Source organism: Erpetoichthys calabaricus, chromosome 2, assembly GCF_900747795.2.
Source record: "Erpetoichthys calabaricus chromosome 2, fErpCal1.3, whole genome shotgun sequence".
NCBI classification, from domain to species: domain Eukaryota; kingdom Metazoa; phylum Chordata; class Cladistia; order Polypteriformes; family Polypteridae; genus Erpetoichthys; species Erpetoichthys calabaricus.
The window spans coordinates 281,144,532-281,163,264 of record NC_041395.2 but is presented as its reverse complement, the minus strand read 5'-3'; the positions used below and the strand labels follow the sequence as shown (position 1 = coordinate 281,163,264).

The 18,733-nt window shown below is 37.9% G+C and overlaps 1 protein-coding gene across 1 annotated transcript; it reads left to right on the top strand.

The window, feature by feature from the left end:
• Nucleotides 1-409: 409 nt before the first annotated feature.
• LOC114647103 (uncharacterized) lies at nt 410-17,532 on the top strand. Its single transcript, XM_028795633.2, has 7 exons — nt 410-554; nt 1,475-1,619; nt 5,984-6,188; nt 9,192-9,335; nt 9,435-9,518; nt 15,401-15,493; nt 17,462-17,532. The coding sequence occupies exons 2-7, from the start codon at nt 1,522-1,524 to the stop codon at nt 17,504-17,506; spliced, it is 669 nt and encodes a 222-aa protein (XP_028651466.2). The 5' UTR covers nt 410-554; nt 1,475-1,521; the 3' UTR covers nt 17,507-17,532.
• Nucleotides 17,533-18,733: the final 1,201 nt, after the last annotated feature.

The window sequence follows — 18,733 nt, the reverse complement described above, 5'->3', positions numbered from 1 at the left end:
GCTGGGGTACCTGGCGTTAGAGGGCATTACCCATGAGAACAGTTTATCTCAGCCAGAAAATGGCTCTTCAGTAAAACAATAATTAAAAACTCAACAAAATACAGGCAGGAGAAAGCCGTTGCCTTTTAAAAAGATACAAAAAAAAAAAAAAAAAAAAACTCCTGCCGTCAGACAAAACGCCCTTGGCTGTAAATTACAGCGGTGGAATGCGCCTTTCTTCTCCACAGCAAAGTAAAAGAAAAACAGCAAGTGGACTTTCAGCCACAACAAAAAAAGTTACATTCACTCATCAAACGGTGTACTTCTCGACTTTTCAGATTTAATATTGGAGAGCATCCCCCCCTCTCTTTCCCTCCCCTAAACCCCCCCCCATTCTGGAGCTCCTTTCATGGCTTGATGAATTGCTCTTCTGTACATTAATGTGCTGTCACCAGGGTGACGCCATGGGAGACAGACAAAAGAAGAAACAGAAAACAAACTCACAAGTCGGAGACGATAAGTAGCAGCCTGAAGTGCCAAATCAAAGTTGGAGTAGTTTGTCATTCCATTTCAAGGTAAGACCACTCGGTGCTCCTTTGAGGGGATTTGCTGTCTTTAACTGGCCGATTTAAATGGGGACTGAGCTCCAGACATCTTGGCAGCACTTTACTCAGGCTGAGTGTGCAGGACATCCAGTTAATATTTAACAAAATAACAGAATCAAATTAAAGGGACTATTTGAAACAGTATTTAAAATGAAACTACAAACAAGTAGGCTGTGAAGTGCAATAGGAAGTATTTCGAGAAAACTGAGACAGAGGAGCACAAAATGTATTAACAAGTTGAACTGTTTTGAGCCTAACTGCCTGTAATAAGGTATTCACTCTGCTTATTCCAGTGTAGGGGAAACCACATAAGGAAATGAAATATAGATTTTTTTACACTGTGCACACTGTTAAAAGTCAAAACTAAATACTTACTGGTAATACATTGTGGCAAACAACAAAGTCTTTTTTTATACAATCAAATGACATTCCCTACCAGATTTAAAATCCTGTTTGTCAGCAATCTTCAGATTGTCTAACACAGGTATCTAATTTATGGACAAAATGAATATAATTAATTTTAAATGACTTTTTTTAATAACTTGGAAATAATTAATCACCTGTTATGCTTTGTCTTATTTTCAGACCTTTACAATAGGTGAATAGTTACAACTTTAGATTAATTAAAGCAAAACAACTTCTAAATAAATGACTGGTAAAGGCGTAAAGAAGAATTAATTAAGGTTATTTAATGAAGGTTATTATAAATTGTTACCAATACATGAATTATTGTTTATTGACATCTTTAAATGTACGTGAGCTAATACTCTGCTAATGTTTATGACGACGTATTAATCAAAGTTATTATGATGTGATCCTTTTAAATTAACATCCCACTTAAATTAAATATAAGTCAATAATTTCTCACTTGTTTTTTCTTCCTGCTTCAGTCCAGATTTCCATTTATAAGTATGAAAACACAAGAAGAAGATCAAAGATGAGCCAGCGGTATAAATTAATCCAGCAGTCTGAACGGTTTAATGGGCTGATGCAGAGCCGCGATGAAATGGCCAAGGAGTACACCCGGTTCCTTTTGTATGTTGCTTCATTTATTTTGTGACTGCCTAGAAAATAACTCCGAAAGGAATGTGTTGTCTGTTTTGAACAAATTGCAAGTGCAAGGCTTATTTCGAATGCTATTGACCCAATGTTTACAGAAAGGATTTCACACTTGAACTCTTAAGCTTAAGATTTCTTTAGGAATTTGTGTTCTCCTTTCGATTGAACAAATTGACTAATCGGCTTTTATCAGCAGAGGGATTTGTTAGGATACTTCAGGAGAGAGATGCATTTCCATTATCAGTCACTCTCTGCGGTGTTTGTTGGCTAAGTAGATGGCATTTTTAAAAAGTTAATAACACGAGCACATCGTTACAGCCACTCTGACTTTCATTTTTATTTGTTATTTAGATTCCTTTATCTGTTGTTGGTATATGTGTCAGATGGCTCAGTGGTTAGTTGTCTTACGGCTTCATAAGGGTGGATTCAAATGCCAGCCCTGCTCACTTAATGCATGCTCTCCCTGTGTCGAAGTGGATATTCTGCATTTTTTAGATCCCAAAGTTAAGCTGGTTATGTCTAACATGCCTCTGTGTGAACAAATGTCCCTAGTGATATAGGTAGGTGCTGGGCAACTGGGCTTCACAAGTAAAAACTGAGAGAATTAAGCATAACGGAGGATGGCAATCTGAAAAAACTAAAATAATAAAATTTTATAAAGTCTAAATCAGAAAGTAGTAGATTTTAGATTAATTTTCAAGCATGCAAGTTCTCAAACGGTCCTGTAGGACTGAGTGTAGGCGAAGCATCAGTGCACCCTATGATGAAAGGAGGCCTTGTCAAGGGTTTGTTCCTGCCTTTCACCCAGTTGTACTGGGATAGGCACCTGGGGTAAGATGTATAAAATTTGTGTACATACAGAAAGAGGCCCAAATTGTTCACATACAACTTTCCATGAAAAAGTCAGGAATTAAAACAGTAAACTTTGACAGGAAAACCTGCATATATTTATAGCAGCTCTGACCCATGCGTATGCAACATTTCGGAGAAAGTGAGAAACGACGCCACCCTTAATCAAGTAGGAAAATACAGCCAAACCAGCTACATGACAACTCACACGTATAATAATTCATATGAGTGCAGTCAGTTGCTCTGAATTAAATTAGGAGAACCAGACACTGCTGCAAATTACCGTGTTATGTTACCAAAAACATGTTATGTTTTATGTATGAATACACACACCTTACAAAAACTGAATGGAGCCCCTCGCTAGTCAGTTACTGGCTTCCAGTACATCGGCATGACGGAGTGAAGCTTGGCTGAGATATCCCTGCCGTGTTGACAACAGGTAACTGATATCAACTGATATCAACCAGTTTTTCAGTGCAGATATGCAGCATTGACTGTCTTAAAAGAGAACCAAAATAGAATCTCTACATGATATTCATCACTTTTGAGGCTTAATATGTTTGTCATGTCAACATGCGTTATAATAATAGCTGGCTGATATTGTAATAAGGGCACCTAGTGAGAAAGAAGCTGCTTTTGTTAACTGTAAGCAGTGACATTCCATTTCATGTACAATTCATCAGTGATGACAAGATGAGACTGACAAACGTCATATCTCGGTGGCCTACATGGTCAACCTGTGAATCATTTATTTTAAGGTACAGTAGCTTTGACAAGTGTGATGGTGCTGTACGTGGTGTCTGGCTTATCGATAACGTAACTGGCTGAACTCTCAGTGTTTCATATGGCCTGTAGTATTCATTGTAATAGCAATCACACTATTACTTGCAAAAGGTGATAGTGACTACCCGCCCAGATGCTGGCACCTTACGCCTTTCCCTGATGCCCAGAATGCAGAGGGGAGGCGCTACAATGCCACTCATGCTCTTGGTGCAATCAGATGTGTCAGGAAGAAGGTTTATCTACCAGCACATGAAGGTCTGCAGCATTGTGACTGCATATGTATGAGGCTGATTAGCACAGTCCATATGTGGGTCCTTCAGGGTGGCATCTAGGTGGTTCAAGGCTTGTTCACAAACACGCATTCACAACATGATTATGATATATAGAGGTAAATTGCACAGAGATGCTTCTACACCAGGTTTTATAAAATGTTATTTTGTTGGACAAACACATTTTCTTGCTTTTTGGCATAGGCATATTTTCACACTTGAATCCATGCAAAGTTTTATAAATGAGATCCAAGAAACACTGAATTGGATGAAGCTGTTCAGAAACTGAATGGATGAACAGATTTCATACCTTCTGGACATTATTGCATTTCTAAATAATGGGGGTTGCACATGTCATCAATTGAAATGTTTGGATCTGTAAAATTTTAGCTCAAATGTAAATTGGCGTCAAGGCAGGATCAAGATCCCAACAGGTCCCTGGGTAACTTAGCTCTTTAACAGAGAGTCTTTGAATAAGCACTCAGACACTAGGCCGTTTAATGCATTGTTGTATTTCTCACTTTTGATTTCGGTGCAGTCTTGATCATCCCCTTGGTCATTTTGACTCACAGATACTTGATCATTTCCACGACTGTTTTGGTAGGGGGATAGGTTGGTAGATTATCTCTACTAGTCATTTCTACTTGGGGGTACTCAACCGTTTCATCGATTTGAGGTCTTGTTGAAAAGTCCCCTTGCCATCACAGTACCCAGGGCATGCACTCAGAAGGCCCTGATGGTAGATCTGCCCTTGATTGGCGTGTGCACCACTATTAGTCAATTTTGGGCTAATAACTTTTTTACTTACGTTCCAAAAATTAGGAGTGATTTTATGCAGAAGTCACTTCATTTTAAATCGCTAGAGGGGATCTGTACTCATGGCAGCACTTACCCATAAAATGGCAGGGTTTTATAAATTGATCGCAGTGCTTTATATTGCTGTTTATAAACATTTTTTTCCTCAATGGACATGCATGTTCTTACTTGATATAGAACCCCTTTTTGTGACTAGGTCAGTGTGCAATTGTCGCCTTCCACCCCAGTAGCTCCAACCCTAGAGCAACTTATGCAGAATGAAGGTCTTTCCACTGCGGTAGGCTGCTGTCTTACTGTTTCTGTTTCCTCAAGCACAGAAACTGAGACTTTTGTAATAATGTTCAGTATGATAACACCATAAAGTTTAGTTAACAGACTGAAATGAGTACCCTCAACAGTAAGTCATCATCTGTTGGGTAGCTGACTAACTTCTTCATAACTGTAGCCTTGACACAATTTTGACTTACAGTAATACAAACTAACTAGGAGAGGCAATACACAGCAGTAACAGCGCCTCTGAACCTTACAGCATTTAAGCATGCTCGCAATCAAAGACATTTAGCTAAGATGGATGGTGACTCTTATGGCCACCTTCATGTCAGTGGGTCTGCATGACTTTATGGACCAGACTGGTCAGTATAGGCTGTGGCTCCCTCTGGCTGAAAATGAAAATGTGGGTAGGATATAAAAATGGACGAATGGAATTGATTTAACTCCTTGAGATTCACCTTTTCTTATTAATACACTGGACCCTTTTAACCAGCAGGGGCAGATTCCCTTCTTGACGTTTATGGGTTCAGCTAGTTCACTGGGTCACCTGAGGAATACTTCTAGGAATATGTGGACTGAAACACTTTTGGCTACTTCAGAAAGAGACATCAGAAATCCTTGCGGATGTTTCCCAGTTTTTTTAGCACAAGGTGGCGGAGTGAACTATGATGATAAATAGATAAAATGAAAAGGGTGTGTATTGTGCAGGATGAGGTCATCGTCAAGGTTTAACCACAAGGGTGACCAGACCCTCTAACTGCCTGCCCCATCCTAAGAGTGGGAGGCAGCAACAGCCAATGCACAGACATATGCATGCAATATTTTGACCATGTCTCTGTGTAACAGCAGAGACACACAATACTTTTCTAAATGATTAGTTCCATGATGTTTGTAATTTCTTGGCTAACAAGAGATACAGATCACGAGATTTCCATAATTCGTTTTTTCTACATGATTTTCTCTTAAACATTTTCAGGTCCGTTTTTTAGCTTTAATTTTGCTGGATGTGTTCCAAATATAGAGGTGATTCCAGCAAAAAAAATTGCATTCATATGTTACTTGTTTTGTATCGAAGAACATCATAAAAATGATTATCTAGCATTGAAAGAGGGAGGTTTACTGTTACCAGTAACCCTTAGCTCATGTCACATTCATCCAAAACTACTAGGCAAAGGTTTGAAAGAGTACAATGCTGTGGCTCAGATAAATCCAGTAATTGATAAAGTGTATGAAATAAGCTCTGTCTAAAGAAGTATAAATCATTTTCACTGTATTTGCAAGCGTACTATCAATGACACAACACACCATTATTGTTCACAGCTTTAATTGGAAACATTTGTGCTTATTTGCTAGAGAACAAGAACGCAAATGTGGTCCAGATGGATTTGTGGATTCAACCAGATACAGACACCCCTTTATTGTAAGAGGGAGAGAGGGAGAGACTGTTATGCCAAAACTCACTTCCATGTCGAGACCTCAGAAGAAGAGTGGATTAGACCCCAAATCCAAAGGAGGCGCCGAGCACAAGGAACAAGAGCATGGAATTAAATTTATGGAAGTAAGACGCACTCATGTCAGCACTCTTAAAGCAAACAAGAATGTTTTCATTTTTGAGCAACTTAAAATCAGCACATACAGTAGGCTATTTAAAAGGAAGAAACAATAGATGATTCATTGAAAGTAAAGCACTGAAGGATTAAAGCTTTCTGCAGAACATCACATGTAGGAACAAATATAACACAGCCTCTAAATTAGAGTGATGCTAAATCCAAATGTAATTTTCCATAAGGCAGGACTGTAAGCGATCTGCTATTTCACAGGGTATGGCTAACTAATAAAATAACCAAATGTTATGTAGACTGTAAAAAGGGCCTTGTGGTGTCCAGGTCAGCACTGCTCTGCTCGTCCCTTTTTAGACAATGTGGCGGACTTCAGCTTGGGGTCTGCATGCAGCAAATGCATTACTAATGACAGGATTGTTATCAGTTATTAAATGTAAAATGTAGATATTAATTATACCGTAGATAGTTTGAAAAAGTGTCAGTTAATGAGGTATTTGACATAAATGCTAATGAAAGCACTTACTTCTTTACTCGCTTCTTACTGGCCATCACCATATCTGCAGTTTCTGGGTTACGCTATGGAGGACTGTTACTCAATAGGCTTTGAATCAATACTTCAGTTCACCAAAGTTAGCCATTTGTTTATTATTTAAACAGTATCAATGTAAAAAGATATATTCTCATGCTTTGTGATGTATACAAGCATGGATGGAGGAATAGATAGATAGATGGGCATCTTACCATCCCAGTCAGGGCAATTGGAAAGGCAAAGTTGATTCAGACATCAATAGCTGTAATGTTTTTTAGCAAGATGAAAAAGAAGTTATAAAGTTCTAATATTTACAAAGGTTATTATTATCCTGCCATCCGTTTTCCATTTCTTCTTATAAAATTCAGGACCACAAGGCTGACTCTGATAAATAAACTGTTGAGTACATTAAGATGAAATCTAACTAATTGTACACAGCAGTGCAGCTTCAATTTTTTGCAGTGTTGAACTGCAAAATTCTTGCTTTAATTAGAGATGGAAAAACAAAATGCACACAAACACACACAAACTGATGAAAAAATACTTCATGACCTGCTATTGTATGTCGAAAATGAGCCTGTTATTGCAAAATGTAAAGGTGTAAAAACGTTTGAAAAATTAGTATAATAAAGCGTATCTGAAATAATAAAAAGCCAAGTGCTATTATAGTACTAATGTAAACTGCCCTGTCACACTCAGGCCCCACAGGACACAAAGGTCTATTTGGGGTCTTTATTCTGATTGCTGCTTCATAATAGAATAGTGGTCATTAGTCAAATAAAAAAAACAACTTAAAACAGTACATGAAATACAGCAGTGGGCTCTCAGTGAATGGAAAATACAGAAAACCTCATCCACTAAACAGTGTCATCTCCAGACAGAAGAGCAGCTTCAGCGACAGACTGCTGTCAATGTCCAGCTCCACTGACAGACTGAGAAGAACGTTCCTCCCCCACACTATGTAACTCTTCAATTCCACCCGGGGGGGTAAACATTAACATTATACAAAGTTATTGTCTGTTTTTACCTGCATTATTATCCATCTCTAATTTAATATTGTTTTTTGTACCAGTATGCTGCTGCTGGAGTGTGTGAATTTCCCCTTGGGATTAATAAAGTATCTATCTATCTATCTATCTATCTATCTATCTATCTATCTATCTATCTATCTATCTATCTATCTATCTATCTATCTATCTATCTATCTATCTATCTATCTATCTATCTATCTATCTATCTATCTATCTATCTATCTATCTATCTATCGCATTATTTTTTTTTTTACAGCATACATTTGGATGGCAGCATCCTGGCTTACAGCAATTGCTACTGTTAACTTACAAACATACATGTGAAGAACAATCAATATAAAGTTCAGATCACCATATGCACCTTCACAAAGAGATTTTAACCTTACAAACAGAGGAAATTAACAGTTTTTCTTGATTTGGTTTAAAGTCTTTAAGATATAGGAACTTTAAATGTAGAACATGTCAAAAAGCGTATACAAATAAATATACTGTACCTCGCGCCAAAACCTGCACAACACGCTATGCAGCTGGCAATCGTGCCACGGTTTCATACCATTGTCAAATAAAGTATTATGGTATTAGCTGCTTTTAATTAAAAAATAAACTTTTGCACTAATGATATCCTAAATCGTGATGCTACGGTATGAAGAAATACCATTGAACTTCGAAGAAACTTTTTCCGTTATCTTGCAGAGACTTACGGCTGCGCACACTCACATCATGGGACTGTGCCTTGCATACGGCACATTACGTATCACGCGTCACGCTCTTAAAGCACTGTTTAGTAAGACTTGGCTACATTAACTCATGTGTCCAGTTTGTGGAAAGAAACTGTAACTTTTATTCTTTTAGATATTTAGATATACAATTTGCCATCAATTTAGTTTCTTCTGTAGCTGTTCACAAAGTGTACAATTTGCACTGAATAGCTTCTTCTTCTTGTTCTTCTTTGTCTTCTTCTTCTTCCTAGCCTTTTACTTGGTTTTCTTTTTTTTCCACAAGTTTCATTTTTCAAGACCTTTTGATTTATGCCAACCTCCTTCATGTCTTCTTCCAGCCAGTCACACGGCCGTATGTTTGGCTTCCTTCTTGAACTTGTCCCAGATATGAGGCAGTTAGCAAGTTTCAAAATCTCAAGGCCAGAAATGCACATTTAGGTAAAGGAAAGCTAGTATAGAAAAAAAATAATAACATTTTATAAAAAGGGTGAAGGTATACAGCAGATGATTTTTCCAGAGTGGATTTAAACCTTATTACAGGACACGCTAATTTGTTATTTGTGTTCTTACACATCATTGTACACTTCCTGAACTCCTTATCCACCTCTGTTTTATTTATCTATCTGCATGTTCCTTTAAAGGTTATGATGACCCATTAGGAAAGTCCCAGGATGTGTCTGCCTTTCAAACAATTCATTCATGGATTAATGTTCTCCCCAGAAAGTCGTGAGCAGAGGTGCAGAGACCGAGCATTCAATGTCCAACCAGATTCGCACAGCAGAGTATGAATGGCGAAAACAGAAAAACAGAGTGGATGACATCCAGTACAAGCTGTTGAGACTGAGAGAAGGAAACCTTAATCAAGTAAGAATTTTATTTTATATGGTTGAATGACAAAAAGAAATCTCAGATCTCACTATGCATTTTGAAAGGCCAACAGGTAGCTTATTTTTAATTTCGTAGATCAGGAGAAGTATGGCACTTGCTCAAACAGAAGAAGATCAGCTTAGATGGCAGATGAACAAAGAAAAAGCAAAGCTCCTTATGGTGAGTATGCACTACTAGTGAGACAACGGATCTTTATGAAGTAAAAACCACTTTCTGTTTCGCTCACATTCAGCTTGTTCACAATTATTGGGTCGACCAACAAAAATGTCACCTGAGATTTTAGTCAGATCTTCAGGAAAGGGGAAGCAAAGTCTTTCAATGGTCATACAGTAGTGTGTGAGATGCTTTGACAAAATGTTTATTTTTATATTTAAACTTTGAAAGAATAACATTGGGAACTAAGTTTTCTGCATTTCTTTAAGATATCACATACAGTCTATAAACTGTCCAGCCATGTTTAAACAATTTATGAACCAGCTTAATCCAGTTCAAGGTTGTCAAGGCAGGATCTTGGGTGCACTGGGCACAGAACTCCAACAGGTACCTGAGAACGCACATACAGTGAAGGCCGTTTTAGGGCAGCCAATTACCTGAACAAGCTGGTGTTTGGGATGCGAGAAGAAAACCACAGAAACGCTTATACGGATACAGAAGAATATCAGGGCAAGGAATCAAAATGCTTGCATCCTTTTCATTTGTTCTAATAATGTGGATATATAGTGTTTAACATCTCACTGTCAACAAAGAAGAAAAAGCAAACTATCGAAGTTAAGGTTTTCAGATAATCAAAGAGAATAATGGCAATGCTTCACCACACCACTCTTCATTTTACTGCCAACAAGTTTCTAAGTCTGCGCTGTACCCAAAGGTTTCGCTTTCCTTATATAATTTCAAGTTATTCACTTGATTTATGTTACTTCACAACGGTTTGCTCAAAGTCAATGATGGATCCTTTACAAAACCCAGGCTTCCTTCAGACAGTGTGTGCTTGATTTTTATTTGAGGAATTGCTGTTAAAAGTAACAAACTTCACGTTTGCCAGTTATATTCTATGTCTCTTCTCTGTCTCTGTTTGCTTAAATTATAAATGATCTGCTCATCTTGACTCATACACTAACTCATGCCATTTCATCCTGGAATAGGTCTGATCCTTTTTCTCTAGACTTTTAAAAATGCCTGCATCTTGTGGCGAAAAGAGAAAAACTAGAAAATGTAACTTTTTTCAGATTAACAATGAGACTCCAGAAGATGTGCAGACAACAGCAGCCAAATGCATCCCATAACCAAAGGCTTTGTTGTACTGTGACAGGCTAAGGGAGATTAATCTGTTTAGCCTTGAACAGAGAAGGCTGCATAGAGACCTTCTTAGAATTCTTAATGGGTTCGATAAAAGTGATTCAGCCAAATTCTTTCAACTGAATAGGGAATCACACATTTGGTAACACCAGTGATAATTAAGGGGAACGTACGTCACCTGGAGCAAACTACCAAATTGCTGTATGTAGCTGAGGCAGAATCTTTGATCTAATCTAATCAATCGAGCTTCATCAGCTCTCTTAAGTTCTTACAAATGCACAATACAGTGGCACTTAAAGATGTCCTCTGTAGATGTTAAGTCTGTACTGTAATAAAAAGACATAAGATAGAGCATTAAAATTTGGGGCCCCCATAGGCAAACCACATATAACTGGAGGAACAAAATGATTAACATTCATTTAGTAATAACATCTTTTCAGATGCAAGTCTAGTAATAGACTGCCAGTGAATGTTGGTGGCATGGGTTATGAGGTTGGTGGAGAGGAAGCTACACATGAAAAAAGAGAAGAAACATTAGGTAAGAGCGCCAGCCTTTGGCCAGGGGTGGACTTACAGCTAAATGAGCCCTTAGGTTGTTTCCCAATTGCACGTATGTGAGAAAACACCAAGAAATCTGTCCCTGTATGATAGATAGATAGATAGATAGATAGATAGATAGATAGATAGATAGATAGATAGATAGATAGAACATTATCTTTGGGGTTTTAAATTATTCTGTGTATATTCTAGTTGGAAATGTTAACAATTTTATTAGGCGTTCAAAGTGTTTTGCATACAGTGTACTAGTATCTAGACAGACAATTTTATCAAAGGTTTTCCTTTTGCATGAAAGCATTTTCATTTGTTTAAATTAAGCTCCACATTCAGTGTCTGCACAGTTCTGTATTTCAAAGTCATTGGCACATTTAATTCATATATTTCTTAAATTTTTAATGGGAGTAGTGGAGCTAGAACTGATCATTGTGGGAGTACATTTTTCCATCACTTTGCATACTCCAGGCCAAATCTGTACACCCTGAATCACCAAGGAGGATCTGGAAGGACTGTATTATAAATTATCATTTTTTTACTCAAATCCAGAAAATCAGTAAACTACAACATACCTCCATATCTGGTGTTCACTGGCAAAATTCCCCAAAGTGTTTTTTGCATTGAACATGCTGTGTTAACCAGTGATTTTGTTTGCTAGACATTTTCCTTTAAATTTGCAATGCAGTCAGCTTAGATGAACTTTTTTTCCCTGTGCCCCATGATGCTTTGCAGGGTAAAATTTACTGGAAAATTTTGGAAATACATTTCAACACAAAACACATTACTTTTCAACACAAAACAGTATTTGTGTCTTAAATGTAATGTCTTTTTGTTTGTACTTGTATGTGACCTGTGATGTATTGAACATTACAAGAATCTAGACGAGAACAGGCCATTCAACCCAACAAAGCTCAAATAACATCAAGTTGACTTTTGTAGGTCACCAAAGTTATACTGTCTACCACACTACTTGGTAACTCATTCCATGAGTCTATGGTTCTCTTTGGAATAAGTTGGCAAAATAGTGTAGTAGACTGTGTTTAGCACTGAGCCCACCCCTTTAAAAACATTACCCAGCATGCCATGTATTTGACACAAACAGAAAGGAATGAAGCTTTAGTGTTGCACTCTGGTTGTAGTAGCAGTGAATGAGCAAAGGTATCTGGGGAACAATAAACAAAATGTACTTTTCAGAGAAAGGTGAATACCTGCAATCAAGTCTGTGGGGAAAGCCTTAGTGAATTCATGCTTCCTGCTCCTGTTACCGCTGACTTCAAGATAATGTATTGTTCTGATATTTAATTCTTTTAACTTCATCTCAGGCAGGTATGGTGGTACATTGGTTAGCATGGTTACCTCATAGATCAGGTGACATTTGTGGCTACAATAAGTAGTCCAGCATAGTTAGAAGACATTTCTGTAGCCATTAAGAACACTCAAAAGACCATTACACCATTATAATCCACTCAAAACTACTTCAGTTTTTTCCTTCCTCACTGACTTTAAAGCATTTTGCTGAGTTTGCTGAAGTTCACAAACATTTCCACAATTTCACCAAATTCAAGGCAAACCAAATTCTGTTGGATTCTATGGAGGACTATTCGTGCCAAAAGTAACTGCAATCCAATGTGCTTACTACATTGAAATGCAAGTGGGCAATTTAATTTTAGCATGGTGTTGTCGTAACATATCAACCAAATAATTGATTGCTTTTCACTGTAGGAAACAGTTTTTGTGTCAGTTTAAAATCCAGCATTTTAATTCATATCCCCAGATTTGCGTGTCATAATTAAAAGCAAAGCAGATGTATTGCATTTCAATTTGAGACCAAGGGAAAAAAAAGCCTAATAACAGGAAAAGTCCACATTTCCAATGACAGACACCCATGGCAACCCGCTATCCAGCACACACACTACCCCACTTTGGTCTTCATAATTATAAGCCATTAAGATCAAAACAAAATAAAATGCCTTTAAAAGAACAATATGGTGTGATCAGAGCAGGTGTCTAATGGGTCGTTTTTATGAGATTATCCATTGGATGTGTTAACGCAATGCAAAAGAGAAAAAGGGAAATTAAAAAAGAGAGAAAAGCATGAGACACAGTTTTGCCAAAAACTATACCTGACTATTTGCAGCTTAAATTAAATATATAAAATTAAATAAATTAAAAAAACAAAATGACAATTTGAACTAGCTTGTAAATATCGCAGTTGAGACTAATGAGCCTGAACTTACAAGTAGTCAGGCAACAGTTAATATGGCTGCTTCTAGCAGCTTTAGCACTAATGTGCAGTCCCACAACAGTGACGGAGATGTGAGCGACAATGTGGAAGAGAAGAAGACCACTGCAGGAGATACGACACATGCTAAAATGACAAACAAGAATGGAGAATTCCTTATACGGTCGTTTACTCCATGCCAGTATCTAATTTTCAGTGTTTCCACAAAGTGGAGGAAGTCTTTTAATGTTCTTCAACTGATGTTCATTAGCTGTGCTATCATAAAAAAGCTGATTTCCTGTAATTGTGATGTTTCCCTCGTCAATTAGCTTCCTGCATTCATTGTAATACAGGAATAGACCAAGAAGGACCCTGAATTTGACCCAATATAAACTTCTGAAGGAGTTTTCTATTTCAAAGCTGTAGTTAATTTATCATTGACTTACTGTATGTGATGCTCATAATATGTGAGTTTATACATTTGCCTAATGGGGGCTGTGACACCCTGGGGCCTGTGGGAGATCTTACTCCAACCTTGCTTTGTTTCCCTCTCAGTTTTTATTCCAGTTTTGGTCACATTAAAATTTGGAGTTATTTTGTGAGTTTGTTTAAGGAGAATTTATTAGGGAGGTTTTGTATGTGTGTTGATTTATCTTTTGTTTTATTCTTTGTTTACATGAATGCATTACATAACTACAGTCGGCACTTTCATGATGTCAACGGAACTGGGGTATAAATTCAGCGGCATTCTGTTAGGAATCATCCCTCAGTCGGAGAAAGAGAACAACATTTAGCATCGCTTAGTTTCTCTTCAAAGGAGGCCCACTGCTCAATCTGGCGTTCAGTTCTTGAACTCTTTTTCATCTTTGACTTTGCTCTTCTTTTCGCCCAAAGGGTTTGGTTGTCTTCATGAGTGTCTTTCATGGCTCTGACATTGTCACTTCTGTCTCCTGATCAGCTTAGGTGCTCAGAATATTATCTGACACTAATGTGTCATAACAATTTTGAATGTTTGTTAAATAAATCTTTAGAGTATAAAATAACTTTTTTCAACAAGGTTAGAGCGTTGGACAGTTCCCATATTTCCCAATGAGACTTTTGATATTAAGGCCTTCCCTATTTTTCTTTTGGTCCTGTGCAGGCCGTTAGCCTTTTTCTTGAATTTAGGGAATGGGCCTGTTTTGATTCATAGGCCTCAGTTGAAGCCTGAGGCTAGATTTTAGAGGTTCCCTTCAACATGTGTTTAAAGAGCTTGGCAGATCATAACACTGACTTACAGAAGGGTCAAGTTAAAATACATCAATAGGTATAACTGAAAGAATGCAAGAGAGGAAAGGTGACACTTGAAGTGCGATTGGAAAGCGATCACTGATGTAACTTCATAAAGAGAACTAGGAAGTGAGAGCCAGAGAGTCGGAGCCAGAAAGCTAAATGGGCTTTGGCCAAGAGTTAATCTTCATCTAGAACCACATTTTGATCCATCTCTTTGGCATTGATGCTTGCTTGGATAGGCTCCAGTTTCCCCATGACCCTGCTCAGGATAAGTGGGTTGGGAAAATGGATGGATGGATTACAATGTCAGAAATACTGCAGAAGACCATGCCAAGATATGCTTGCCTATTAGTTGCTGCTCTCATCACTGGATCTCAAAACCCAGTTATTTGCCCAACCCACATGTTCACATTGCTTCATTTCCAAGTATCTCCAAGTTTACGGCTTGGCAGTTAAAATGCGTTATTATAGTTTGTGCCCGAGTCAAAAGGAATAGGAACTGTGTTCATAAATTCCTAACAAGTGATAATGGCTGCCTTTCATTTGGGTTTGTTCCTTTTGCATATAATTGAAAATAAATTCCCATGAGGATGGGGTTTATATACTGCAGTCTCATGATTTGGTACAACTGGGATTTAAGCAGAACCAAACAATTATTATTAATTTCTATTCTGTGAATTCTTGTATTTCATTTTTTTAGTACCAGAATGCAAAGGAGAGCAGTTACTGGAAGTTAATCCATCACAGAGCCTTACAAATGGAGAATGATCACACGCTAAAGGAAATGCAAAAGGTACGGTAGATGTTTATTATTAAAACACAGCTGATCTAGCATACATTTAGCAACACTTAGCATTATGAAGGACTTTTTTTTAACAACGTTGTTAACTTTCATTTCCAACTCCAAGGTCCACATAGAAAAAATGTCCTTATAGCCATAACATGGTGTAATCTATTCTAATGTTAGCTAGCATTGCCTTTTCAGATTCAGTTCAGATTCTAGGCTGGTTATTGCCATTATGCTACCTGAACATTCTCTTTGTCCCCAGCCTTCCTCTCACATCCCATAAACATGTGCATTAGATACAGTAAATGTCAATTCTGTCTGTGCGAGTGTGAGGGTAGGTAAGATTGTGACTGCTGCCCCACTGAATTCTGGATCCTGCCTTACATTGACACTGCCGTCTACAGGTTCTGGCCCAGGGCATGCCTGTGTTTGTTACCAGATGCTCCGTCACTACAGGACAGGCGAGGTGCTGTTACACTCCATATTTGGGATGAAAGGCCTGCTCCCATTTTCAAAACCTGTCCCATCTAATCTCCCTTTTGGTAAACACACTTAACCCAATTATTTCTTAAGACAGAAAGTATTCAGACCCTTTCACTTTTTCATGATTTGCTATGTTGCAGTCTTTAGCTAAAATCATTGAAATTCATTTTTCCCTCATCAAGCAACACTCAATACATCAGAATAATGAAGCGAAAACAGGATATTAAAAATTCCTTGAACTGTATTAAAAATTAAAAAATTGAAAAATCACAATGACACAATTATTCAGGCCCTTTGGAATGACTCTTGAAATTTAGTTCAGGTGCATTCCATTCTATTGACCATCATTGAGATGTTTCCACACCTACACCTGTGGTCAATTCGAGTGATTGGACATGATTGGGAAAAGCACACACCTCTCTAAATAAAGTCCACAGCTGACAAAAACCAAGCCAAGAGGCTGAAGAAATTTCCTTCAAAGCTTAGGGACAGGAGTGTGTCGAGGCACAGATCTGGGGAGGGCTGCAAAAAATCCTGCAGCATTGAAGGCTTCCAAGAACATAGTTGCTTTCATAATATGAAAATGATGGAAACGTTCATCCTGTGTTTCGGATTCAGCGGGTTGGAAAATGGATGGATGGAAACGTGTTCCTTGGAGATGAATCAGGCTTCAATATCTGGCAGTCTGATGGACAAATCTGGGTTTGGCAGATGCCAGGAGAATGCTACCTTCATTGTGCTTAGTGTAAAGTTTAGAGGAGAAAAGATAACGGTCTGGGGCTGTTTGTCTGGGTTTGGGCTAGGCCCCCGTGCTTTCAGTGAATGAGAGTGTTAATACATGAGCATGCAAAGACATTTTAAACAATCATGGGTTTCCAACTTTGTGGCAACAGTTTGGGTAAGGCCCTTTTCTGCTCCAGCATGATTGCACCCCTGTGCACAACGGCAGGTCCATAAAGATGTGGAGGAACTTGAGTGGCCTGCTCAGAGCTTTGACCTCAACCCTACTGAACACCTTTGGGATGGATTGGAATGATGATTGTGAGGCAGGTCTTCTCGTCCAACATCAACATCTCACCAATGGTCTTTTGGCTGAATGGGCACAAATACCCCCGCCCCACAACACATTAGGAAATCATAGGGAACGCCTCCCCAAAAGAGTGAAAGCTGTTATTATAGATAACTGGGGCAACTCCATACAAATGTCCATAATTTTGGAATAGGATGTTCAACAAGTTCATATAGATGTGTTGGTCAGGTGTCCACAAACCCTTGGCCATATGGTGTATTTGCTTAGGAAGGTCAGCTCATGTCACACCAAACACCAAAAATGTTGTTTTTTTTTGTTTCAGTGGTTTATAGCTTTACATTAAATATCTACCACATGGTGGTATAAAATAAAGTCAATACCTAAAAAGGTGCAGCTGTGCTTACAACCGGCAATTCCACAGCATTTCTAACTGTTGATAACGTCTCTTCTCTTCATTTTAGGAGCACAGAAGATGCATGAATATTAAGGAAAAATCCTTAAACTGAATAAATTTGATTTCTGTTGATGAAAACCTTGGCCTTGCTATCTTTCTACTTTAAATGAACATTTCTTATTAACAGTTCACAAAATCTCAAAACTAATGTAATTAATGTTTAAAAGAGAAAATGGCAAAAAATAAACAATTACACTGTAAAAGCATTGTTGACAATACTCCAGCAACTGTCATTATGTTTATTTATAGCACTAGTTAGCACTAAATAACATTTATAGCTAAGAGATCACAAAACTCCAATAATGAATAACAACTGACACTGTAGATGCAATGCATCCCTCCCCACAGCTCCTAAGTGTATTTATCCATCCAATAATTTTTTTTAAGGAATACTCCACCCAAAAATGATAGAAGACATTCTGAATTGAAGACAGGACTCTTGTCCAATGAACAAGGGGATGAGGCAGGTGTTCCATCCACAAGCTTGATCCCGCATGAACACATTTCCTCTGCATGCAATGCCCTAATTTTCTGGAAATATTTATTTAACAGTATTTTACCCAAAAATTCATGGGTTTTGCCTGTTATGAGAGTACAACTGAATGACTTGATGGGAGATTCTTTCATGAATGTTTGTATATTGTTTGCTGTGGTCAAGCATTGGTCTCAATAGATGCCAATTGTAGGAGAAATTTTGTTTTCTCCATCATTCATGAAAACATGACAAACTTTTTTGTCAACCATTACCACGGACCGTATGGAGTAAATAACACATAAAACAGAAGTTAATATTCCTTTAATCAGGGGCAGTGGTCAGTGATTGGTGGGATACCAGTCCACCTAAGGGCACCACAACTCTGATACTCAATTTACAGTCCCCTTTAAACTATCACACTCATCTCATTTGGATTGTGGAAGAAAAAACAGAAAAAAAAATGGGAGCATCTGCAAGGCCCAGGCCTCAGCCCAAGACGTTGGAGCTAATATGCTGCAGTGAAGCTGACTGCTTCATGCTGCTGCCTTGACGTTAGCTACTTTGCAAACTGTACCAACCATCCAATTATAGAGGAGCAAAACAAATATGGGTTTGAGAAACTGGTACTAAAGTTTATTTCAAATGCAATTTCAAACCTTTGTTTGTTTTTTAAAGTAGCTTGGGGCAGAAAATAAGGAATATACTGTAGCTAGTATGTATGCATTTCCTTGTAGTTAATCTACAGCACACCAATAAAATCATTACGTTTTATGGCTCTTGTTCAAATAACCTTGAAGGAACCAA